Below are 24513 nucleotides of genomic sequence, written 5' to 3' on the forward strand. Positions count from 1 at the left end.
GAAGCGGGCGCCACGCAGACAATGGATGCGCACAGGAGGGGGCTTCCTGTAGAAGCAGGGCGGGCAAGTCAGCGGTATTTTTGGAGCAGTCCAGAAAAGAAAGGGAAGAGTCCTTTCTACTCCTTTATCATTAAGGTTGCCAGCGCCTCACCCACGCTCATTCACCAGCAGGAGCGGGTAGGAAGGCATGGGGAGGGGACGCCTCGGGCTTTCGAGGTGACTGAGTCCCTTCCTCGGTGGAGGACACGCAGGGCCGGAGCAGAGCCCACTCCACTGAACCGGCATCCTTCCCCCAAGGGAACTGCTCCCGGATCACGAGCTCAGGGCGGTTCAGTGGTGAACACCCGGCTGTGGTGGGAGAGGGGTGCACCCGAAGCCATGGGGGAAGGGAAAGACACGTCATGCGCAGGGAGAGGAGTGTGTTTGTGGGGGGCTGTGTGTAGGGGTTGAGTGTGAGGAGGTGGCAGGGAGAGGATGGGAGGTGGATGTACGTGGAGGTGGAGAGGGTGGGGGTGAGGACGTGTGTGAGGTCCGGGTTGACGTGTGGAGATGGATGTATGCGAAGGTCCGTGTGGACGTGTGAGGGTGGAGACAGTGGCAGGGGGAACCGTGAAGAGGAAGCGTGGCAGGGTTTGGGGTGGGAGTGTGAGGGTGGGGGTGTGTGGGATTAAGTGTGTAAGTGTTGGGCGGGAGAGGGGGTGGGCGGTCTGGGTGGGGGACGGGGGATTTGCACAGCCCGGCCAGTTGGATCTGTTTAACCTGAAAAGGAAGAGAAAACAATAAGAGGGGGACAAAAAAAATCACCAAACACATGGGTGTTATTAAGGCAGCTGAGAGAAAAATAGCCTCAAACAGATGAGCACAACAAAGCCTACGGAGACTTGATGTGGAACATATTTCCAATGCACAATACAGGAAAGAGCAGAAATGCGTGTGGAGAAATGACAGGAAACCCAGGCTGCTGTGTGGCACATCAGGGGCAGTCAGGGAAGGAGCCAGGGCCGCGGGAGACCGGGCATGTCTGTGGCCATGGCCCCAGCACCGGGCCTGGCGGGGGTTGCCTCTGTCAGGCTCTCATAACATGTGACTTGTGGGAGAGGCCACTCTGCCCCTCTACCCTAGCTGGCCTGGAAACAAGATCCCCGTGTTCTGCTGGGTCTCCAGCTCAGGCCCCAGTAAGGACCTGGACCTGAGCGTGACTCCCCTTCTCCTGGAGGCTGGTTTACTCATTTCCCTGCTGAGGACTGAGGCTGAGGGGCAGGACTGCTTCAGGTCTGGTTGGTGGAGGGGGAAGCCTAGGCGCCAACGGCATCCTGCCCCCTCCCCGGGGAGTGTGGGTCTTGGGGACCCTTGGCAGACTGTGTGTCTCAGGCCCACCCAAGGCCAGGGGGAAGGTCTCCTTGACAGAGGCAGCACCCAGGGTGAAAAAGGAAGGCAGGTTACTATCCGAGTGGCTCTGGGCACCCCAGGAAAACCATCAGGGTGTGGCAGATGGCGCCACAGAAGCAGGATGCCAGCCCCTGTCCTGCTGGGGAATGGGGTTTGAAGAAACCATTGATCCCTCCTGCAAGAGGCCTTGGGCTCCCCAAGGATCCCAGAGGACACGGGGAGGTACTTTCCGCTCTTCTTGCCGTGCTTGGTAGAGCCGAAGCTGCCAGATATGCTCAGACGCCTCCTGTGGCCCAAAGGCTTGACGTGGGAACCGCCAGGCACATTTGGGGCGTGAGCTGCCCACCCGGACGCAGGAAACCAGCAGGAGTAGTTTTTTTCTCTCAGGAACAAAAGGACTTTTCAGGGCTCAGACCTTGGATTAGCCACCATGAGAGGATGTGTGGCTCCGAGGTCTCATAGCGGGGAAACTGCAGGGAGAAGTCAGGTATTTGGAGGTGGGGCGCTCGCGGAAGCGGAGCTCCGAGGGGGGATTAGCGCCCTCGTAGCAGAGGCTGGAGGGCTGGCCTGTGAGGATGTAATGGGAAGCCAGCAGTCCACCCCCACCAGAACCCGCCCAGGCTGGCTCCCTGAGCTTGGACTTCCAGCCTCCAGAACCGTGAGGACTTACTCTGTTGTTCGTAAGCTGCTCAGTCTGTGATTCTTTGGTCCAGCAACCCCAGCTGACTCCATTAGATTCATTCCCTTTGGTTGGAGCCCCTCCTTTTAGCCTTGGTTCTGATTTTGAATTTTCAGCCTGTGGACTGTTTCCTGAGCCATCGCTCCCAGCCGGCTTCGTGTAATTCATGTCATTCTCAAGGTTGTCAGCTGTTCTCAGCTTTCCCCCAAGCCTGGGACAGTGGTGTTGCATGGTGTTCTGCCAGGGCCACCATCTTCCAGGTCACATGGGCCCTGGGTACACTTTGAGCTGGTTGTCCCCAGAGGCCTCTCCAGCCACGTGTCTGAATCTTGTCTGGGTATCTGTCAGAATATCTCGACAGACTTTGTCAAAAGGCTTCCTCCAGTAGAGTAACACTGTGTTACAGCTTCCTGCTGGTCTGGGAGCCCCATTAACAAAGGAAATGAGGCTGGTTCGGCTTGACTGGCTCTAGATGAACTCATGTTGGCTCGGCTAGTCCCCTTTTTCTCCCCCTTCAACTTGTTGCTCATCAGCCTATTACTAAATTTGTGAAAAGTAAGTTCTGCTTCACTCCCAATTGGGGGTGCAAATTAAGCTCACATCTCTCTCTTTTTTTTTTCAAGGAGGTACTGGGGATTGAACCCAGGACCTCATCCATGCTAAGCACATGCTCTACCACTGAGCTATACTTTCCCCCACAGTGCACATCTCTTTGAACATGAAAATTAAGTATCTCTGAGCTGCCATCCTGCTCCCTCAGGTATGTCTTCTTTCTCTCCTGTCCACTAAGAAACAGTTTTGATGGTAAGTCAAGCCAGGTGATGCCTCTTTCCTCAGCTTGGTGGCAATTCCTCAGGGGTGGGCGCGTGTGCAGGGCTGGGGGTGGGGGGAGGGGCGAGCCCCTTGCCAGCGATGTGGCACCCAGCCTGTTGTATCGCACAGTGGACCTGCCCTCTCGCACCTAGCTCATTGGTCACATGGCCTCATCAATACAAATAGGCATTTTCCACGGTCCCTCTAGTGCCAGAGTGGCCATGTGGGAGGGAGCGTCCAGCCTCAGCCTCAGAACTAGTCTTGGAAACTCACTCTTTTTTTAAAACACCTATTTAACGTTTATTGTGGTATAATTCCTGTACAGTAAACTACACATATTTTAAATGTACAATTTGATGAATTTTCATAGATGTGTACACCCATGAAATCACCACCACAATCAAGATAGCTAACGTTTCCATCATTCCCCAAGAAGTGCAATTTTCAAACTCCCAATTTATCCCTTCCCACCCCCTTTAACCCCTGGTAACCATAAGTTTGTCCTCTATATCTATGAGTCTGTTTCTGTTTTGTAAATAAGTTCATTTGTGTCCTTTTTTTTAGATTCCACATATAAGCAATATCACATGGTATTTTTTCCTTCTGTTTCTGGCTTACTGCACTTGGAATGACAGTCTCCAGATCCATTCATGTTGCTGCAAATGGCATTATTTTATTCTTTGTATGGCTGAGTAATATTCCATTGTATATATACACCACATCTTCTCTATCCAGTCATCTGTTGATGGACATTTGGGTTGGGAAACTCAGTCTTGAGAGCAGAGCCGAGGAACCCTCTTCTTCCACTCCCTTGAGCTCACTCTTTTCCTTCATGAATGTGAAGCCTTGCAAGCAGCCCACTTGCCCTGTCACTCCTTTATTACATCCATCCATTGCTGGTGGCCAGCGTTGATCCTACTTGTCTCTTGTTTCTGAACACAGTCCCCAAGTTCTTAAAAACCTGGGCAATATTGCTTGTCTCTAGGGTTCTGCCATCTCCCTTATTCATTTAAATTTCCCTGAGTTTCTGGCCTCTTTGAATAAAAATTGATCTTATTGTAGGATTGCGATGATCCAGGTTATAATATTGTCATTAGTTTCAATCTGAATAAGAATATTGCAAGGCAGGTATTAATATCTGTATCTATTTTGGAGGTGAAGAGATTGAGGCTCTGAGCGTTCCCTGACCAGTGAGCAGTAGAACCAAGATTTGAATGGATCCTTCCATTGCTTCACCATGTGACTCAGGCTGTCAACCCCAACTCTGTTAGTTTCTGCTGGTGCAGAAGAATATGTTCTCCTAGTTGCCCAAAAATGAAACTCCAAATGCATATGCACATAGAAGTCATTGTATACGTGGAGGCTTAGCCTCATGGGAAGACAACACACGTGATCACAGGGGCATTATGAACTAACAAGGCTCTGTGAACTCCATGGGAAACTCCATCACTTCTGATGTGCAAACAATCCACTTTATAAATGACTTCGAGATCTCAATCATGAGTGAGTTTGAGACAGGCTGTTCCAGACCTGCCGTGGGTGTTGCCAGGGTTTCAGGAAGAACTGTGGAAGAGCAGAATTTAGGAGGGTGAGGAAATAGGTCCTTCAGAGAGGAAATTCTGAATGAAGTTCCAGGAGTTTGCTGATAGCCTTGGCCCCTTGGCCACACTTCCAGAAAACCCTCCGGAAGACCGCTGCCTTTCCCTATTGTTCTCTTATGGATCGCGTCTGAGGTTTGGGTCTTGCTAACCTCCTCCTCCTTTGGCTCTGCTCATTCACAAATCGTGCCCCCTTCAGAGCAGAGAGGTAGTGGGTGGCTCTCGAGAACCATGACTTGGAGGAGAACTCGGGGCTGCCCTTCTGCTTCCTGGCAGAATTCTCTCTTCTACCAGAGTGACAGGAAGGACTTGTCAAAGCCACTTGCCATGGCCTTCCTATGTTGCTCGACCCTTCCAAGGCCCTCTCTTGGCCTCAGTGCTAGATCTTTGTGAAGAGACCTCTTATTGAACCCTTGACAGCCTCCCACCTGCCTCAGCCTGGAGCATGGGTCCTTGAACAATGGAGTGGCCAGACCTTGGTCTGCCTAGATCTGCCCCACCCCCGTGGGCTCCATTCCAGGGAGATAGACCTTCCTGCCACTGTGTCCCTGCCCTTCCAAACCTGTCCAGAAATTCGAGCCAAAATTCTTATTTAAATAGTGGGATGAGGCAGAGGGTTGACTCGCGTGTAGCTGGGATGGCGCAGGGGTAGCCGGGGGTGCGGGGGCGTCCCGGCCTGTTTCTGGTTAGCCTCTCACAGCCCTGTGAAAACTGGCACAGCCAGACCTCTGGTGTCTTGTGGGAAGAAGAATGTGCTCTGATAAACTTGAGCCTTCCAGAAGTGGGCCTCGGGAAAGATGAGACATAGACTGACAGCCAGCTAACGATCACACTGCCGTCTGCCCTTTCCCAGGCCCCTCCAGACAGGCAGGCGGCCCCGAGCCTGTGGTGGCTGGACTGGGCAGGCATTTCTCTGACCTTACCACAGGATCTGACACGGTGGGCAGGTCGGAGGAGGTGGGCGGTGAGCCTCTGGAGCCACTGGAGGGAACTGGGTCTGGGGCCTTTGCTGGAATGCGTGGGAGATGGGGAGAGGGCGCTCTTCCTTCTTCACGTGGGCGGAAATTCTGAATCCGCTCCAGGGAGGAGGGGTGGAGTGGGCTGAAGAAAGCCAAGCCCCCTAGTTCTGCCAAAGGCTCCTGATCTTTTCCTCCCACTCCCCCATCACTGTCCTCTTACTTTCAAGAAAAGAGCCTGATGATCTAAATTCTAGAAGGCTCTGTCTTCACCAGAATTAGCTGGCTACGGCTACCCACTGCGGGGAGTCCCAGGCACAAGTTCTTGGAAAGCCCGCATTCCGTCTGCCTCTGACACAAAAACCTGTCTCCGCATCACACCAGGAAGCAGCAGGTCCTACCATCACCACACCCTTCCTCCAGGACGGACAGCCAGCTGCTGCCTCCCTCCCTGAGTCGGGGAAGGTGGCCTTCCAGGGGTGATTGTAACTGCTCTTTCCTTTCACCAGTGTCACAGCCTGGTCCAGGGTGGATTTGGACCCATTCAGGGCTGGCAGAAGGAAAAATAGAGTGTGTTGAGAGATCTTGAATCAATTTGGAATGCAGAATAGCCAAAGAACAACTCAGGAGACTGGGATTTAATGGGGGCCCATTGATCATTTTTTTTAAATACACATTTTTAATAAAGGCAGTTTCTGACATGTAATCTGACATTCTAAAAGTTAATGATAACAGTTAAACCATCCCCAGAGAGTTTTGCCTCCTGGACACTTCACTACGTGAAATTTCATGAGGATTTTTGTGGCACTGGTGCACTATGCAAAGTGCCGTGTGAAGACTTAATAAGCCAGTCAACATTTTTACGATCTTTGATGACTGTTAAATGGCTCACAAAAAATAATTTTGCCAGCCAAGTCAACTACAATGTTCTAAGAACTGCAAATTTAGTAAAATAATAAGAATCAGCAAAATCGAGAACTAGAACTCTTAAAAGAAGCACTTACTTACTCTCCGGCCCTTGGTTTCTCAGGCTCTTGCTCCCCGACAGCAAGCCTGGCCTTGGGCGTCTTGGACACACCCGCTCTGGGCTGGGCGCCCCTGTCCACACAGCTGTGGAGCAGACCAGCGCTCCTTGCCCGCCTCTCTTGCAGCGCATAGCCTCACCTATCACTACCGAAGCAGCTCTTCTTAAAAAGTTTTAAATTTTTAAAAAATTTATTGAAGTACAGTCAGTTACAGCATGTCAGTTTCTGATGTACAGCACAATGTCCCCGTCATGCAGATACATCCCTGTATTCATTTTCATATTCTTTTTCATTAAAGGTTATTATAAGATATTGGATATGGTTCCCTGTGCTGTACAGAAGAATTTTTTTAAATCTGTTTTTATATATAGTGGTTAAACTTTGCAAACCTCAAACTCCTAAACTCGACTGGGTCAACTCTGCTTTTTACACACAGATCTTGAAAACCGGTCTTAATCCCTTCAGTGTGTTGTTACACCACCCGCTTTTGATCTTCAGCCTCCAGAGTTCTCCTTAGGATGCAATCCAGGCCCCTTCCCAGGACGCACCAGCCCCCAGGGGCGCCCAGACTTCGCCCTGGTTGTGTCTGCACAGCAACCACACTGAACCTGTGAGCTGCTCCTCCCCCCTCCTCCCCACTGATCTGCTGTCTCCTCCTGTTGATCTTCTCAGCTCAAAAGCCGCTTCCTCCAGGAGTCCTTCACAAATGCTCTCGCCAGCAGCTCTGGGTCTGGTGCCTTCCCCACGTGCTCTCTGGTACCCTGTCCTCTCCCAACTCAGTGGGTACCAGGCTGTATTTTTATATCATGGTAAAATATACATAACATGAAATTTGCCATTGTAACCCCTGGGAAGTGTCCAGTTCAGTGGCATTACGTAAGTACATTCACACTGTTGTACAACCATTATCACCGTCCATCTCCAGAACTTTTTTGTCTTTCCCAAGTGAAACTGGACCCATCAAACACCAACTCCCGATTCCTCCTAACCCCAGCCCCTGGCAGCCACCATTCTACTTTCTGTCTTTATGAATCTGTCTCTTCTGGGTTCCACATATAGATGGAATCATGCAATGTTTGTACTTCGGTGTCAAGCTTATTTCACTTAGCATAGCATCTTCAAGGTTTATTCATTTTGTATGTAGGGTGTTTCAGAAGTCCCTTCCTTTTCAAGGCTCACTAATACCCCATTGTATGTGTATACCACATTATGTTTATCCATTCACCCATTGATGGACATTTGGGTTGTTTCCATCTTTTGACTGTTGTAAATAATCCTACTGTGAACACTGGTGTACAAATATCCATTCAAGTCCCAGCTTTTAATTCTTTTGAGTAAATACCCAGAAGTGTAAATGCTGGATAAGGTAGTAGTTCTATTTTTTAATTTTTTTGATGAACTTCCACACTGTTTTACACAGTGGCTGCACCATTTCACATTCTTACCAGCAAGACATAAGGGTTCCAGTTTCTCCACATCTTACCCAACACTTGTTGTTTTCTGTTTTTTGATAATAACTGTCCTGATGGCTGTGAAGCGGTATCTCGCTGAGGTTTTGGTTTGACCAGACAATGCTGCGGTGGCTCCTTTGATGATGTGCGTACACAGAAGACGAGGGTTTGTAAGGACAGCACCTATGCTGTCTCAGTCACCCCAGCAGAGTGCCCGCCCAAGCCCACTACCAAAGAACTGAACAGCTGAGAGTGAGCCAAATTTGGTCCAGGTTTCTTTTCAGGACCCACCCTCCAAGCTTTCCCCCTGTGAAGCAGGCATCCTCCCCGGCAGCTGACGGGCCTGGGTGTGGACCTTCCCTGGCCAAACTGGAAGCAGGGGTCGATTCTTTGCATGTCTTTCTCAGGATGTCATTTGCCTTCAGGTGATCTTTAAGCCTCTCATGCGTATAGGGTAGACCTGGCCCTGCCCTCCTGTAGCTCACAAGATGACACGCGACAGGGAACTGCTGTCACCCCCGGACAGAGACAGCACAACCAGGCACCTTTACAAGTGACAGCAGCCCACGGTTTTAGGGAGCTTCAAACTTTGCTGAAAAATCTACTTGAAATTTGTTTGACTCTTCTAAAAAGAAATGCCCATTTGAAAACTTGGCAGCAGCTTTTCTATTTACGAGCCCTTTAGATGTGCATCAACTCAGTGAGAATTGGCAGAGGGAAGTGAGCCGGGCTGCGGGACTGTGCAGCTGCACTTGGCAGCGAGGATCGGAGGGGGGGTTTCCCAGGCCTCGCAGCTGCTCTGCTCTCCTTCCTGAACCATTGGGTCTGGCACAGCCCAGGGCGGGTGCACGCTCAGCCTCTGGGGTGTCCTGTGTGGCTGCTGAAGTGAGTGCACGGCGTGAGCTGTGAGCCTGACACTGGCCCGCTGGCCCTCTGGCAACCGCCCACCCTCTGCAGTGCTTGACGCCTTCCCCAAAGTCCTCTGAGGTCTTTCAAAGTCAAGATCACTGACATGGGAGTCTCAGATCACGATGAGAACTTGGGTCTCAGGCTCCCAATCCAGCCCTTCCAATATCTCTGGGCCTTGCCTGCCCACAGCCACCCTGGGGGTGGGCATGAGACTGCCAGCACCACACCCCTGTGTCTGAGTGCTGGACCCGGGGCAGTGCTGGCGGAAGGGTTCCTGTGTGGTGACGGGTGGGCCACTCATGGTCTCTTTCTCAGCAGGAACATTTAACAGTTTTGTGCTTCCAGACTAACATGACGATCCTGAGAATCAGGCCCTTGGAGCATCACTGAGTCACCCCAGCCTTCCTACCAGAGGGCAGGGACAGCCCTCAGCCACACTGACTGACCCTTGGGTCCAGTTACTCAGGCCTGTGCCCCTTTCTGGAACCACAGTCTTCCAGCCCTTTAATGACCCACAGGGACTCTTTCTATCCATTCACCTTATGGTCTCTGCCTCAAGGGAAACTGAGGCTCAGAGAGGTTTAGAAACTTACTTAAGGTCACACAGCTACCTAGGGCTAAAACCAATTTATTTATTTTTTTTTAAATGCCTTTTTTGAGGTGTGATTGACATGTAAAAAGCTGTACATATTAATGTATAAAATTTGATGAGTTTGGGGATGAGTATGCATCTGTGAAGCCATCACTACCATCACGGCCACAGACATAATACATCACCTCCCAAAGTTTCCTCCTGCCCCTTTATTATTACTGTGTGTGTGTCTGTATGTGTGTGTGTGTATTAAGAACACTTAAGATCTACCCTCCTAGCAAATTTTAAGTCTACAACGCAGTATCGTTATCTATAGGCACTATGCTGTCTAGTAGATCTCCAGAACTTATCTGGAATAACTGAAACCTTTTACCCTTTGACCAACATCTCCCCATTTCCCCCTCCCCCAAGCCACCATTCTACTCTCTGCTTCTATGTGTTTGACTCTTTTAGATCCTGCATCTAAGTGAAATCATACAGCGTTTGTCTTTCTGTGTCTGGCTTATTTCACCAAAACCAACGTCTTGACTCTTTATACTGTGCGTTTGTTTCATCTCTTCGTCTTGGATTTCAGCAAAACTCCCAGCCCGCCCCTTTCCAGAACAGCTCTGCCTGGGAGGAAGTAGGGGTAAGGTCCCAGCCACCTACAGAGGTCAGAGGGCTCAGGCATTTGGCTGTAACTGGGGATGGGTAGAGGAATCTCCCCAAGCCTGGCTCCTCCGTCCCTGCAAAATGTGTGTTGTGCTTTTCAAAGCTGCCCTTTCAGACTTGGTTTCATTAAGGACTTTGAGTCAGGCACGCATGGATTCAAATACCAGTTCTGCCCCAAAGTGGCCACTTAGGCGGGGTGGGCCAGAAACCTCTGCAAGCAGCACACAGTGTATGCCACAGCCTTGGCAGAGTCTGCCTGTGCAGGAGATGGAAGTTTAAAAATTCTGGCGCTAGAACTTGGATCCCTTCAGTAGAGCACGAAAGTCTGAGAAAAGCCCAGCGCCACCCCCCACTCCCCTAGGGAGAGATGGTGGAGGTGGGCCAAGATTCATGGCCCTAGTGTGATGCATACCTTTGCAGGCCTGGGGCAATGGTTCTGGAACAAAGAAACAAGAAACGAGAAAGACATTGTTAAATTTTGGCTATATTTTCTTATGAAAGAATATTTTTAATTTAAAAGCTTTTACTGTTGCTCTATTTCCAAAGTATCATGTGTTCGTTATAGAAAAATTAGAAAGTACGCTGAGGTGAGCACACGTACACACAAAGGCCACTGCAGTCCCATCACCCAGAAGGAGCCATGATCTTCCAGACTTGTTCTCTGGATATTCAATTAGGCTGCATAAGTTTTATAAATTAGGGCTCATATTCTTCTCCAAACTACTAGTTATTTTTTGAATCTACAAGATGTCTTTCCCTTTCAATAAGGCTACATTCTCACCCTAATTCTAAGAGGCTGCCTCCTGTTTCACCGTGTGGGTGGACCACTCTATCTGAACCCTGCATTGAAAGGCAGGATAATGGGTGTGGGGCCAGAGGGGGAGGTACCGAGGGACACCAGCGGGGCTGGGTGCACAGAGCTTCCATGCACAGGGCTGGTGTCGGCTCTGACCTTGACCCGACAGACATCTTGGCCCCCTTTGCTTTTCCTGGGACAGGTCTCCCTGATTGATGGGGAGCCCCCAAGCCGGCCGTTTTCAAATGTGTCCTATGTAAAGGCCAGTGTATGTGACAGGAGTTGTGGAGCCAAACTGAACGAAGCCTGTGTGTTTGGGGGAGGGGAGAGGACCATGAGGAAGGCAGACCCCCACCCTCAGCCCCACTGTCCAGGGCAAGCCCTGAGCTTAACGGCACTGCACAGAGTCCAGGGTGACAGGCAGATCTAGTCCACAGCCCTCATTTTTCCTCTCTGTGGAGCTCTGAGGCCCCCCTAGCTCAGAGGTCTACCCAGTCTGGGAGGACCACAAATAAGAATGAAACTGAACCCCACGGAGCAGAATCAGTGATGTCAGTGATTTCTGCTGGCCCCTACAAGGCTGGAAAAGAAGGCATCTTATGGAAAGGAGCCCTCAAGAGCCCAAGGGCCTTGGAGAGCTGACAGTGCTGTTTGTTTATGTGAGCCAAATTAAAAGCAGCAGCCTGGGAGCAGCGTCCAGCCTGGCCAGGTCCCCACAGCCACAGGCACAGGTGCCCACAGGCCATCACAGAAGGATCTCAAGGTGCAGCCTCAGCTCCCCCTCTGTAATAGGAGAGGTTGAACCAGAAGGTCTCAGAGTCCCTTCATCTTCCCACATTCCTCATCCTTGGGAGCTGCCAGGTTTGGTAAAGATGTTGGTGCCTTTGGCAGTAGGGCTCTCCAGCGTGACCCAGTGCTGGGTTCGTCCAGTAGTGAGGGCTCTGGGATTCATAGCCCTGGGGGGACATCCCAGGCCAGGGGGACACCATCTTCTGTGGGACAGAATGACCTCTGTCCTTCTAAAAAGAACCACCCCTTTGGGGCCAGAGCCTGAGGCTGCCCACAGGGGTGCTGAAGGCCGACAAGCTCGGGTGTTGATCATGGTCCCCCCTTTCCCAGCTGGGTCATCCTGCCTCCGGGGAGGAAGGAACTGATCCCTCCATGCCTGCACCCGGAGAGGAGGAATGGACCCCCGGGAGAGGAGGGTGCCTCTCCCACCAGACAAGGACTGCACCCCCCCAAAGCAGGGAGCCCACACTCTCCCCTCCTCTCACCTTTGTTTCTGGAGCCACTCCCAGAAGACCTGGGAGAAAGACCAGGTCTGGAGGCCAGCTGTTGAGGCCAGGACAACACGGTGGGCGGGGCGTGACTGGCGCGTGCTCTCTCTTGGCAGGGAACAGCAGCCGCCTCCAGGCCGAGCTCTGTCAGAAACCCAGGCAGGACCAGCCCCCCAGCAAATGCCACAGCAGCACGCAGGACTCCCGGAAGGAGACCAGCAGCATGTGGGGTCTCATGGTGGTGGCCCAGCTGCTGGCCGGCATCGGCACGGTGCCCATCCAGCCGTTTGGGATCTCCTACGTGGACGACTTCTCGGAGCCCAACAACTCGCCCCTGTACATCTGTGAGTCGGGCTCGAAGAGGGCGGTGGGGCGGGGATGGGTCCTGATGTGGCTCGGCCACCGCGTGCAGAGGTTTGGGGATCTCACAGACCTGGTTTGAGTGTCGCCTCTGGGACCTGCTAGCTGTGTGATCGGGGCTGAGTGGCTGAGCCCAGCCCCTGGCTCCTCACCAGCAGGACGGGGCCCACAGTCTCTGTGTGCTGGGGGCGTGGGAGTGCCTGAGGTGATATGTGTGACCACTGGGCCCTGGGCTGGGCACAGTACCTACTGCTGCTGACAGTCCTCCAGGCTCAGGCTGGGCACACACATCTTCTGATCTGTCCACTTAGGGACAAGTTGGCCTCAAAGAAACACGTGCGAAGCAGATAGCAGATGCTCATATCCCTCCCTGTGAACAAGCCACACCCTCAGGACCCACACCCCAGACCAGACAGACCACACCCACGGGCTCTGTGGTTTCACGAGCTGCCGCCAGGGCTGCCACATCCTACCTGCAGGGAGCTTGGTCCACAGGCACACTCCCGGGCTGGCACCTGTAAATACTGGTGAGGCTGTTGCCCTCCTGGCAAGCGGATCTCTCTGGCTTCTGGCTGGAGTGAAACAGCTTTGGTTCTGCATGTCTTAGGATCTTGAGCGACTCTGGCCTTGTCTGTGGGAAATGCCACTGGTGTTTCTGGACATGTCAGGGCCAGAGGACACATGAGGGATTCTCAGGAATCCCTCAGCTAGGGAAAGCCCAGAGCTGCCACCATCTCAATCACCCTCAGCCTCCTTACTCTCTCCCCTTTCCAGCCATCTTATTTGCCATTTCTGTATTTGGACCGGCTTTCGGGTACCTGCTGGGCTCTGTCATGCTGCAGATCTTTGTGGACTACGGCAGGGTGGATACAGGTGAGTGTGTGCATGGATGCCTGTCCCACCGGCGGGTCCATGTGGCAGCCTCCCCAACCCCCAGCCAATCAGGGCAGAGGATGAAGCTCACTGCTCCCTGGCCCACTCCCTCCCTCCCTCCCTCCCTCCGTCCCTCCCTCAGTCCTGCAGTCCCTCAGACAGCCTAAAGGGACTTTGAAACCCTCTGATTCAGCCTCTCCTTCTGATCCTTGGGAGCTGCCAGGTTATACCGGCAAACCTTGAGACCTAGAGGCTTCAGGTGTTGCCACCACAGCTTGGTGGTGGTACTAAAGACAGCTCTACAGTTCTTTGATTTTAAGGTGATCTTGATTGTTTAAACAATTTTAATAAGAGCTCTTTTGGGGAAAAGAAGAAGCACACAGACTATGACTTAAATGCAGAAAGGCATAACATCATGTTTAACCATGTAGACACTGGCGGTGGACAGCCTGTGTCTAAATCCTGGTTCGACCTCTTACTGGCTGAGTGATCTTGGACAAGTATCTTCATCTTTCTGTGCCTCGTTTTCCTCATCTGTAAAATGGAGCTGATGCTAGTGAAATAGAGTTGTTGTAATGTTTAGAACATGCCTGATAGATATTGAGGTTGACAGGAGTGAGCTCTTCAAAAAATGATATGGATTAAACCATTGTGTATCTTAGGATGAGAAAATAGAATCCATAGACAAGAGCACACGTGCTGAGTTAACCGTTCAGGCAGCCGCCCCAGGATGGATCCTGAAAGGGCTTAGAGCCGCTGAGCGGTTGTTCGACACCCCCAGCCTCCCCCAAGGCGGGAAGAGCATGCCTGTGTGGGGTGACCAGGGAGGGCCCCCCAGGGAGGTCGCGGCTGCATCAAGTCCCGTGGATGGGTGGGAATTCTGCAGGTAGTGATGAGAGGGGCCTTCCCAGGTGGGGAAACCATCTGGACAAAGCCAAGAGGGGGATCACAAGCAGAGGGTGTGGGTTCATAAGTTCCCAGCAGCTGGAAGATATGGCTGGAAGGCAGGTCTCAGCCAGACCCTCAGGAGTAAGAAGCCTCCAGTGTCCAGCACACAGGTCAGAGCCTGCCCATCTCACAAAGAATGTGGTCAGGCCTTAAACCCAGTCATGCTGCCAGAGCCCACAGACTCCTGTCCCTGGCACTGTCTGGCCATGATTTCACCTACTCAGCATCATCCACCTGTAGTTCAAATGAAAGGGCATGGACTGACGGGGCAGCTCTCTGCTCAGGGTCAAGCCATCTTCACCCTTCGCTGGCACTTCCTGAGTTGTTACCTGGCTCTGAGTTGCCCAGAGAGTAGCAACGGAGCCCCTGGGCCCCCGGGGACAGTACCCCAGGACAGGGCTGGGCTGAGAGCCGTTCTGCTACCTTCTCCCTCCTTCCATGCCCATGTAGTTTCTTTACAAAGAGAAACACAATGGCAGACCCTTAGATGTGGATGGATACTTGCCAGGAGAAAGCAATCTCTTTCGGAGGCCTGGTAGCCCACTCTGTAGATGGTTGGGTTTTTTTGAGCATCTGAAGATTATGAAGCCTCCTTTCTTAGGGAGCAATAAAATTGGGAGGCAGTAGCACTCAGTGATTGAGTGCAGGTTTGGACACCGTGGAGACATAGGTTTGAAATTAACCAATGGAAGGGCGCTTGCTAGCCTTAACCTTGGACAAACCAAGGTTAACCTCAGTGATCTTCCCAGTGGCCTCTGTTCTCTGGGAAGACCAGAATGGCCTGGAGAGGAGTGTTGTCTTGACCAAGGTGCTAGCTCAAGGCTCACCTCTTCTCCAGGGTGGGAAGAGAGGTCCCCCTGATCAGAGGGTCTCTTTCTAGTAACGTGAAATCATGCATTCATCCAACAAACACTGTGTCCTTTGCTTTCTCTTCAGCTGCAGTCAACTTGAGCCCTAGAGATCCTCGTTGGATAGGAGCCTGGTGGCTGGGCCTACTCATTTCCTCAGCCTCCTTGGTTCTCACCTCTTGCCCCTTTTTTTTCTTTCCTCGAGCTATACCCAGAGGAGTGGAGGTAAGCTTCTGAGAACCCACAGTTCTACCTGTTACAGGAGTTTAAGAAAGGGAGATATGTATAGAAAATAAACACAGCTGAGAAGCTACAGCAAGTTAAGTAAATTCTCGGTAAAACGTAAAGCAGTTTCATGATGCAGGACTTCTCAGAGGCTTTAAGAGGTGAGAGTGCTTGTGAATTTCCAAAAGATGGTGTCACATCAGTGTTCCCTTACCATGTTAGCATCCCAGGGATCAGGAGGGCTCCAGGGAATGTAGTTTGGGAACCACTGAGTTCATCTAAAGTGGGATAAAGGGTTAAGAGCCAATAAAAGCCGAATATGTAACCTCATGCAGTTGACATTTGCATTCAATGGGGCCCATCATGTCTAATTCTAAAAGACTGAGTCAGGAGAGGACTCCGAGTGCTGAGGAGTGTGAGAGTGGAACGTATTTTGGGCAGACTGACCTACCATGCATCTTCCAGTCATCTCTGTTGGGGAAAAAAAATCAGGGAAGGCTGAGAATGGAAAACAGGGAGAAGTCTGGGTGGGGGTCTTGACATTAGGCTGATGGTTCTAAACCTTGTTCTGATCCTGTGAAGTTCTGAGGCGCTGCAGTGAATGGTGACCACTTGGGTGACAATATGGCAGCTGGGTCGAGTTGAGGTCAGGCAGTCGGGAAGGAATGAAAGCTGGAGGTCTGATGAGACCAGTGGAGAGATGGGGGCTGCAGCTGAGGACCAGGGCAGTGGCTTCCAGACAACTGAGACAAAGGCAGGGGTAGATGTTCTTGGAGGAGGAGCCAAGAAGGACTGAGCAGTGAGCAGGACTGGAGAAGAGGAGCTAAAGTTTGTACCAAAGTTTAGAGCCAGGGGCAGAGCTAGACATTAGGCAGTGAGGTGTGTGCGATCCAGACCCAGCTTGGGGGTGAGGGGCGATGGGGGAGGGGCTTCTTGGCTTGTCTTAGGGAAGAATTTCAGAGGTTGGCAGCATATTATGGTGGTTTTGGAGTCAAGTAAACCTGAGTTTGAATCCAGCCCTGCTACTTATAAACTAGTTAAGGGACCTTAGGCAAGTTTCCTTGCTCCTAAGTTTCCTCTCCTCTAAGATACGAGGGAGAGCACGTGTCTCTGGAGGAGGCTATGAGGAATGGGACCATGTGTGTGGGACACCAGGCATGGTGCCCACCGTGGAGTGAGCCCTAAATGAACGGGAGCTCCTGGGCCTGTGATGAGTCTCCCCAGGGGTTCTTAATGGTGTCTGAGTGCAGGTATGGTGGTTCAGAGCTGGGGCTTCAGGCTGCAGCTGATGAGTTCAGAAGTGGTTGGTGAGTTCACTGAGGGGCTCTGCACATAAAGTCCAGGCTTAGAGCCAGGTCAGAGCTGTGAGCAGGACTCAACTTTTGGAGCAGGGACTCCACAGGGGAGACTGAAAGAGAGATCTGGGAACAGAGGTCGTTCTAGACCCAAGTGTCTCAGAAGCCAGCAGCCCCTGGAATCTGAGGACAGGGAAGAACATGTCTGAGGACATGTCAGTGGCCATGACAGACAGTCAGGGAGTGAGGTCCACTCAGATACCTTTGGCATCAGTCAGCAACCAGATACAAAGTGATACGCCCAAGGCTGCCTTGGAAGGCAATGGCGTGGATGCGTTCTGGTCGGAGCCAGAGCACTAGGCTCACCGACATGCAGGTGGTGATGGCTTTCAGTGCCCCCCCCCACCACCTGGGGTAGCTGACCGCTGCCCAGTCCTGGGCCACCAAGACCAGCGAGATCAAGAGCCCAGGGAAGGGTGGCTGCAGGGAACCTGGGCCATTCACACTCAGCCCCTTTGCTGCCTTCAGAGGACTCCTGCCATCACGGATGAGGCAAGGAAGATGGAGAAGGCCAAGTCAAGAAGCTCCCTGCTGGATTTCATTAAACGTAACTGAGTGACGGTTGGCTTGGGGGTGGCGGGGGGGACGGTCAAGGGTAGCCCAGCCCGTGGGGTATAGGGTGTGGCGAGGCACAGGAAGAGCGGGTGGTCTAAAATTGGCCGTTCCCTCAGGGGGTTCTGGTGACTGCTGCTTTGCCGAGGGCAGGAGACCCACACGCAGGCAGAGGCAGCCCCAGCCCCATGGTCTGGCCCACGTTCTCCTCTCTCCTCCCTTCCTGTGGAGGCGGCCATCACATGAGGAGAATGTTCCCGTGTTTGTTCTATTTCTATCCACCCGCCGCCTGATTTCTTCCAGGCCCATCCTCATTTTATTTAGCCCATAAGCAGGCTGAGTGCGAGTCTGAGTGGCCGTGTCCCCCCACTGGCCGCTGGACGGCTCCGGCCGCTGGATTCTGCGCTGAAGGAGAGAGGGGAGCCGCCTGGGGGCGGCCAGGGTGACCGCTGCCCAGAGGCCCGGCCCTGACGACAGTCTGTCGGCAGGCTTTCCCCGCATCTTCCTGCGGCTCCTGGTGAACCCGCTCTTCATGCTGGTGGTCCTGGCCCAGTGCACATTCTCCTCCGTCATTGCCGGCCTCTCCACCTTCCTCAACAAGTTCCTGGAGAAGCAGTACGGTGCCTCTGCAGCCTATGCCAACCTCCTCATCGGTGAGCTCCCCCGGGCACTGCCGGCTCTGGGCCCTCCTGTCGCCCATCCAGAGACAGGCGTGACCAGACCGGACGCAGACAGGAGCCATAGGGTTCTTGCCCAGGAGAAAGAATTTTAAGGACATTTTTCCTGGTTGGCAATCTAGAATGTTCTTGGCAGATTTCTTGGGTCCCTATCATTCCAGGCAGGAGTGGGCGGAGGCTGGGGTGGAGGAGGGCTGTCTTTCTCAGAGAGGCTGAAGGCCTGACTGCTTCCCAAAGGGCCTGACATCACTGGGGCAACAGAGGAAAGAGAGGATTGAATTGGGGGTTAAGAAAAATGCCTCTGGGTTTTTTTCCTTCTTCTCCAAGGATTTGAAGACATTCACCTGGATGAGGGGTATGTGGCCCAGTGATTCCCAACCCCAGCTGCACTTTAGGCTCCCCTGGAGAGCTTTAAAACACGCAGACACCCAGGCCCCACCCTGGATCAGTGAAAGCAGAATCTCTGTGGGGGGGCCAGCATCCAGCACCAGTGTTTTTTGCAGCTGAGGCTTAGAAGCACTAATGTGGTCCCACCAAGTGCCCAAGTGAATTAAGGGGCCCAGTTCACAGGTGAGCTTGACCATATGGATGTGGTCAAGGTCCTCTGACCTCTTGTGTGGCTCCTGGCTGTGACCTCACCCCTCTAGCCTTTGGCCTCTGTCTAGCACATCAGGCAGGAGGCACCACCAGTGTCTTGCTAACCCCGTGTGGTCATAGTAAGGATGCAGTGAGGGGACAGGTAATGAAAGGTGCTTCATAAATGCACATTCTGCCCACATCCCTCTGGCAAGGGCCCCACTTTCTTTATTCTTTGCACAGGTAGGGCAAGCCTCCATGTCAAGAGAACTGTCAACGTGCAAATAGTAGATGCTCAGTTAATGACATCTGGTTTTTGCAGTTACTGCAGTAAAACATACCGAATGTCCTTTCAGGAGACCATGCCCCCTTCTCTGTGGTCCAGCTTTGTGGGTAGCCCCACCCACTCCGAGGCCTGTACACCCAGACCAGCTTCTTTCTATCTCTAGGTGCTGTGAACCTCCCTGCTGCAGCCTTGGGGATGCTGTTTGGAGGAATCCTCATGAAGCGTTTCGTTTTCTCTCTGCAAACCATTCCCCGAGTGGCCGCCACCATCATCACCATCTCCATGATCCTCTGTGCCCCTCTCTTCTTCATGGGGTGCTCCACCCCCACTGTGGCAGAGGTCTATCCCCCCAGGTAATGGGAGCCAATGGTGAGGAGATGCTCTTTGCTGAGGCCAGAACCCAGATGTGGCTGCCACACATCTTCCTTTCTGCTTCTTCCACTCTCCTCTCTTCTTTTCCTCTTTTGACCTTATCTCTTATGTGGTGAAAGAGAAAATCAGGTCTTGAATAGTATGCTCAATTATGAGAAGAAACCAGAGAGTCCTAGTGGACCACCAGCAATCAGGGTTAGGGTTCTGTTTTTTTAGAAGCACCAGAAACGAACTGGTTTGGTCTCAGGATAAATCTGTAGGGCTGTGAGCCTCAGGAACCAGGAAATAGCTATGTTTAGCATCAGCTCTATACTGGCTAGAATTACAGGGTCTCATTGAACTGCCAAAGAAAGATGAGAGATGGGGATTTGAAAAGATCTGAGAAAGAACAATGAAAGTGATGGCAGACTTGAAAAATTAGGACAGGTGAGGAAGAGGGCAGGTAAAGTACACCTGTCGGTTTGCACAAGGCAGCAGGGTTTTAAGTTTTAGGTCTGGCTTCGTGTTCAGGAAGGGCTTTGAGGCCCAGGAGGGGAGGTGCTGAGAAGGAGCACTTAACTTTTTTTCCACTGGGAGCCACCTTTCAACACCTCTTCTTTTAGATTTTGCCTAATGAGGTGGCAACACTTGGAGATGCCTTACTTTTCAGCCTTGTTGTTTCCTCTGTCTTTCACTGTGAAAGAACCTCTCCTTTCCCTGGTAGGTTTGAGGGAAGGGAGGGTCCCCCAGAACGCCCCCTCCCCCCGTTAGTATTGGTGTTTTGACTGTGAGTTGAGAGACCAAGAAAGCTTTCACTGGGAGGTTAGCCCAGGGCTTTGTCATCAGACTGGCTTCTTGTTCTGGCCCTGTTCTTTATTAGTTGGGGAGAGTTTCTTAACTTATCTGATCTTCAGTTTTCTCATTCACAAAAGGAGTGTCATTCATTGTAGACTTACAGTGATGACGGTGCATGAACAGCCCTCGGGCGCAGTGCCTGGCATTAAGAGATGCTCCATTACTGTTAACTGGCATTAGTATAATTTTATTATAATTTCAGCAAAGCTCCAAACTGTGGTTTATCGGCCTCCTATCCCAACTTTCCCCAAAGAAGATCCTGAATTTCAGATATGGGGGACAATGAGACTGATGAGATCAGCCAGTGAAACCCCTTGGTTGAAGCTTGGGGGATGGAGTGACCTGGACACTGGCTACGTAGACCCAGAGGCAGGAGCCATCTAGACCCTGAATGGCCTCAAGGGGCCGCAGCCCAAGCCCAGATGAAAGAGAAGGGAAGGGAAATATCGCCCATGACTCTCCCATAGCACCTGCCATCTGTCTCATCAGAGTCCTGATTGGTTGGCTGTCTTGACCCTTCTACAGTAAGGGGTTTGTCAACCGAGACTTTCCAACAACTAGTTGATAGGTTCAGGCTCCTCCTGGTAGAAGAAATGGAGAGGGGCCCTGAGCACAGGCCAGCGTCAAACTCCCCGTTGGCTCCAAGAGGCATAATTCGGATCCCTGGGTGGCGCTGGCCCAAGACAAACAGAGACGCACAGGCACACTAACAGGCGGGGAACTCACACTGGGCTGGAAAGGAGAGGTTTTCCTTTGGTCTTGCTTTGTTTGATTCCCGTTTCCTGTTTTGTTAGCAGGACACCAAGTTCTATACATCCACAGCCTCCTGCCTGCCGCAGGCACTGCTCGTGCCCGGACTCTATCTTCCACCCGGTCTGCGGAGACAATGGGGTTGAGTACCTCTCCCCTTGCCATGCCGGCTGCAGCTACATCAATGTCAGCTCGATAGCCACCAAGCAGGCGGTAAGGGCCAGGGCAGTGTGTGTCCTCGCAGCCTGCTCCTCCGGGGATGGGCGGGGCTCCACCCAACTAATTCCCAGCATCCTGGACACACCCATCTTCTCTGCACCTCCCTCCTTTAAGGTCATGACCAGATTCCTACAGCCCAAAGTCAATTAACGATTGGCTGATGTCCAAAAATTCACATTCCTGAGGCCCAACAGTGCTCAGAGCAGAAATGAGCCAGAGCACTCTTTCCACGGAGGCCTGCCAGTCTCACCCTGACGGGTGCTAGTGGGCATGTTGCAGTCCTGCACCCTGGCCTTACTGCCGAGCCACATGGGTGGGCCCAGATAAATAAAGGGCAGAAGACCTCTGCAGTGTGGCCCCGGATGGTTAGAGCTGGCAGTAGTGACGGAGGGCATTTAGTTCCACCCCTCCCGACACTCCGCAGCTGACCTGAAGTCTACATCTGTTCAGGGGCAAATCTGGGACTAGAACCCAGGGCCCTGCCTCAGCCTGGGGCACATCTGTTCAAGATCAGGTATCTCCCAGCCACCAGTCTTCTGATCACACAACCCACATTCACTGCGCTCACTTGGCAAGGTCCTGGCCAGCCTTCTGAGCACTGCAGCTCCCGGCCTTCTGGGATCAGCCAGCTGCAAGCCAATTCAAGTTGTTCAACAAATACTTAGTGAACACCAGACAGCCACGGTGCTGAGGATTCAGCAAGGAACCCACCAGACCAGGTCCCTGCCCTCACGAGTTTGCATTCTACCAAATAAATGCACAAGGGAAATTTAGAAAGTAACCCATCCCATGAAGAGACTTAATCGGACAGAGAGTGCCTGGGGGCCTTCCTGAGGAGGTGACTTTAAGAACTGAACAACCAAGAGAAGACAATGTTATGAAGACCTGGGAGTAAAGTGTTCCAGGTGCAGGAAGGGCAAGCACAAGGCCCCAGGGTGTGAATGAGCTGGTGTAGAAGAGAGAGAAGGCCAGGGCTGGTGCGGAGTGAGGGGCAGTGGCAGAGTGCTCTGACCAGGGAACAGGCAGGGGCCGGAGCCCGGCAGGCCAGGCTTAGGACTTGGGTGTCCTTTTCCTGTGAGCACTGGGAAGTCTGTCCTCCCTGAGGATGCCCCAAGGAGAGGACTGAGTCTTATCCCTTTAAGCCTGTGTGGAGGGCAGGGGCAAGGCTAGCCCATCCACAGGCAGGGATTACTATCCTCCTCTGAGAGGACAGGGCAAGGCTGCATCCACAGCCACCTGTGTGGGCAGAGGAGCATGGTTCTCGGCAGCAGGAGGCCAGAGAATTGGGACAGGATGCTCCCTCGGCTGCCTCCTTGCCGGAGGAGTCTGTGGTGGCTTTTGTGGCTTTCTTATCTTTATTTACTTACCTCTGACTCATCTACTTCCAGAAATAATCTTGACAAGTTTCCAATAACAGCACAAGCACATCAGGACCAAAACCCATTAGCATCATATCAAGAAAAAAGAATAGCAAATTATAAGGAAAAATATCGATGTTTAAAAAAATCCAGACTGAGGGAAGTAGCAGCAACAGTGTAGATAACTTAATTCTGAGCTTCCCAGCAGCCAAAGTAAAGAGGGTATGTAGTTCCAATGTCTGATAGAAGGAAGCATACCAGCTCATTAGCTCCAATCTTGGCTCTATAACTGCTTTGACACTTGAATAGTCGTAGGCTGGTCCATCAGACACTGTGAGAGGGAAGTTGAGGCCACCTGACACTGGCAGTGGCTGCCAAGGGAAGTGAGACTTGCCGACTAGAAACAGAATCCTTTACAGATAGGAGGAATTCCTCTCAGGCAGGAAGCTCAGTGGATTCCACTGTGTTCCCACTGCTATGTCCTCTTGTTTTTATCTTCCTAACCATCCCTGCAGTAAACACACAAACAACAAAAACAACAACCCACAAAACCACAACTGCTGGGCACAGGATGGCCTGGCCCAGAGGAGAGCCCTCCCAGCTCCTGGTCCCTAGCTGGGTGGGCCTCGCCTGGTGGTGGAATCCTGTGTATCCTTGTGGGTGGAACTGTGGGAGGAGCCCAGCCCACCCTGGTCAACTGCTTTTGGTGAAGATGATTTCTGTTGCCCAAACAGTGGTCAGACGCGGGCTCCAGGGGGCACCTGAAACTCTCACCTGGTCTCTTCAGCCTCTGCATCCAGCATCACCAGGGCAGAGGGGTGAGAAGGCATTTGAAGTGTGGGGAGGCAAAACAGTAACAGCAGGTTTCCCGTTTCCCTCCCTCTCCCTCCAAGACCTACTTGAACTGCAGCTGCGTGAGCGGGGGATCAGCTTCAGCAAAGACCGGCCCGTGCCCCATCCCCTGTGCCCACTTCCTGCTGCCGACCGTCTTCCTCATCTCTTTCGTGGCCCTCATAGCCTGCATCTCTCACAACCCCCTCTACATGATGGTTCTGCGGTGAGTGTGCCTCTTCTTCCCCGTGCTTCCCTCACTTTGTATGTACCCAGCTGCCCCCATCTCGGCTCTCCTGGCCCTCAGAGTCCTCCGGACACGGATGTGTGATGGTCTTGGGGTGATACAGGGAGATAATGCTGGTGCAGCAGTGCCAGGGGCCCGTGTGACATCCCTCACTGCAGCCTCACTCGTCTCACGGCGTCCGTGCACTTCTGTCCTGCACGTGGAGGGACCACGCCAGGCTACCTGGCTCCACACTGTGGACTCGCCTATAGATTCACTTATCTTTAAGTCCTAAAAGAACTGAGAGGAGGGAGGAGAATTTCAGTTGGATGCACAAAATCAAGGAAGGAAAATGAGGAAGGTTCTAGGGGCAGAATGATGACTATGGGAAAGGATGCAAATGAGGAAAGTCCAGTGTGCTAGGAGCCAGGTCAGAAGGGCGGGGCTGACCAGGCAGGAGTGGGGGAGGGCAGAGGTGTCCCTGAGGTTTGGACAGCGAATGACCCTCCCTTCACCTCACACTCTGTGAAGGAGGAAATAACATTTCAACCAAGTTCGCATACTCACCCCCTGCTCGCCTCCCTCCTGTCCTCTCCTGCCTCGCACGCACGCAGAGAGGGAGAACCACAGGATTTGGAAGCCCAGGGCCAGGGTCAAAGGCCCATCTCTCCCCTACGCTGGCGGAATGTGCTTGGGTGTTGCCAGCCTCGCTGGGTCTCAGTTTTCTCATTTATGAAAGTGGGTTAATGATACTGACCTCAAAAGATGGGTGTGAGGGTTTATATGGTAAAATGGTTTGTAAAGACAAGGTACTCTGCATATTGATTGTCACTATTAACATTATTATTATTACTAGCTAGCTAAGTAGCAATGACCTATTTCCCAGAAGGCTAGAAGATGAGGAGGGTCTGAGATTTTACCCTGTTTACAAGTTAACTTGCAAACTACCAAGCTCCTGTTTCTGTTACTGCTTCACAAGGATGCTGGCAGAAGCCAGGAGACTCCTGGGTCAAAGGCGAAGGACTTTGTTGCTCACAGCACAGCAAACAGCGTGAACCCCCTATTGCATCGTTTATCTGTGCCCCGC

At 52.3% G+C, this 24513-nt stretch overlaps 1 protein-coding gene across 5 annotated transcripts in view; it reads left to right on the top strand.

Moving 5' to 3' along the window:
* SLCO2A1 (solute carrier organic anion transporter family member 2A1) overlaps nt 1-24513 on the top strand; it is a 77065-nt gene that overhangs the window by 45810 nt on the left and 6742 nt on the right. For 3 of the 5 annotated variants that reach the window (XM_074371089.1, XM_045511215.2, XM_074371069.1), the window contains 8 exons: nt 12253-12480; nt 13271-13369; nt 15254-15390; nt 17214-17292; nt 17786-17950; nt 19000-19189; nt 20837-21005; nt 23263-23426. In XM_074371089.1, the coding sequence (XP_074227190.1) occupies nt 12253-12480; nt 13271-13369; nt 15254-15390; nt 17214-17292; nt 17786-17950; nt 19000-19189; nt 20837-21005; nt 23263-23426 (1231 nt within the window). The remainder of the gene's footprint in view (nt 1-12252; nt 12481-13270; nt 13370-15253; nt 15391-17213; nt 17293-17785; nt 17951-18999; nt 19190-20836; nt 21006-23262; nt 23427-24513) is intronic. The other 2 variants (XM_045511216.2, XM_010947717.3) reach the window with 1 other exon arrangement.

This window comes from Camelus bactrianus, chromosome 1 (assembly GCF_048773025.1).
Source record: "Camelus bactrianus isolate YW-2024 breed Bactrian camel chromosome 1, ASM4877302v1, whole genome shotgun sequence".
NCBI lineage: Eukaryota > Metazoa > Chordata > Mammalia > Artiodactyla > Camelidae > Camelus > Camelus bactrianus.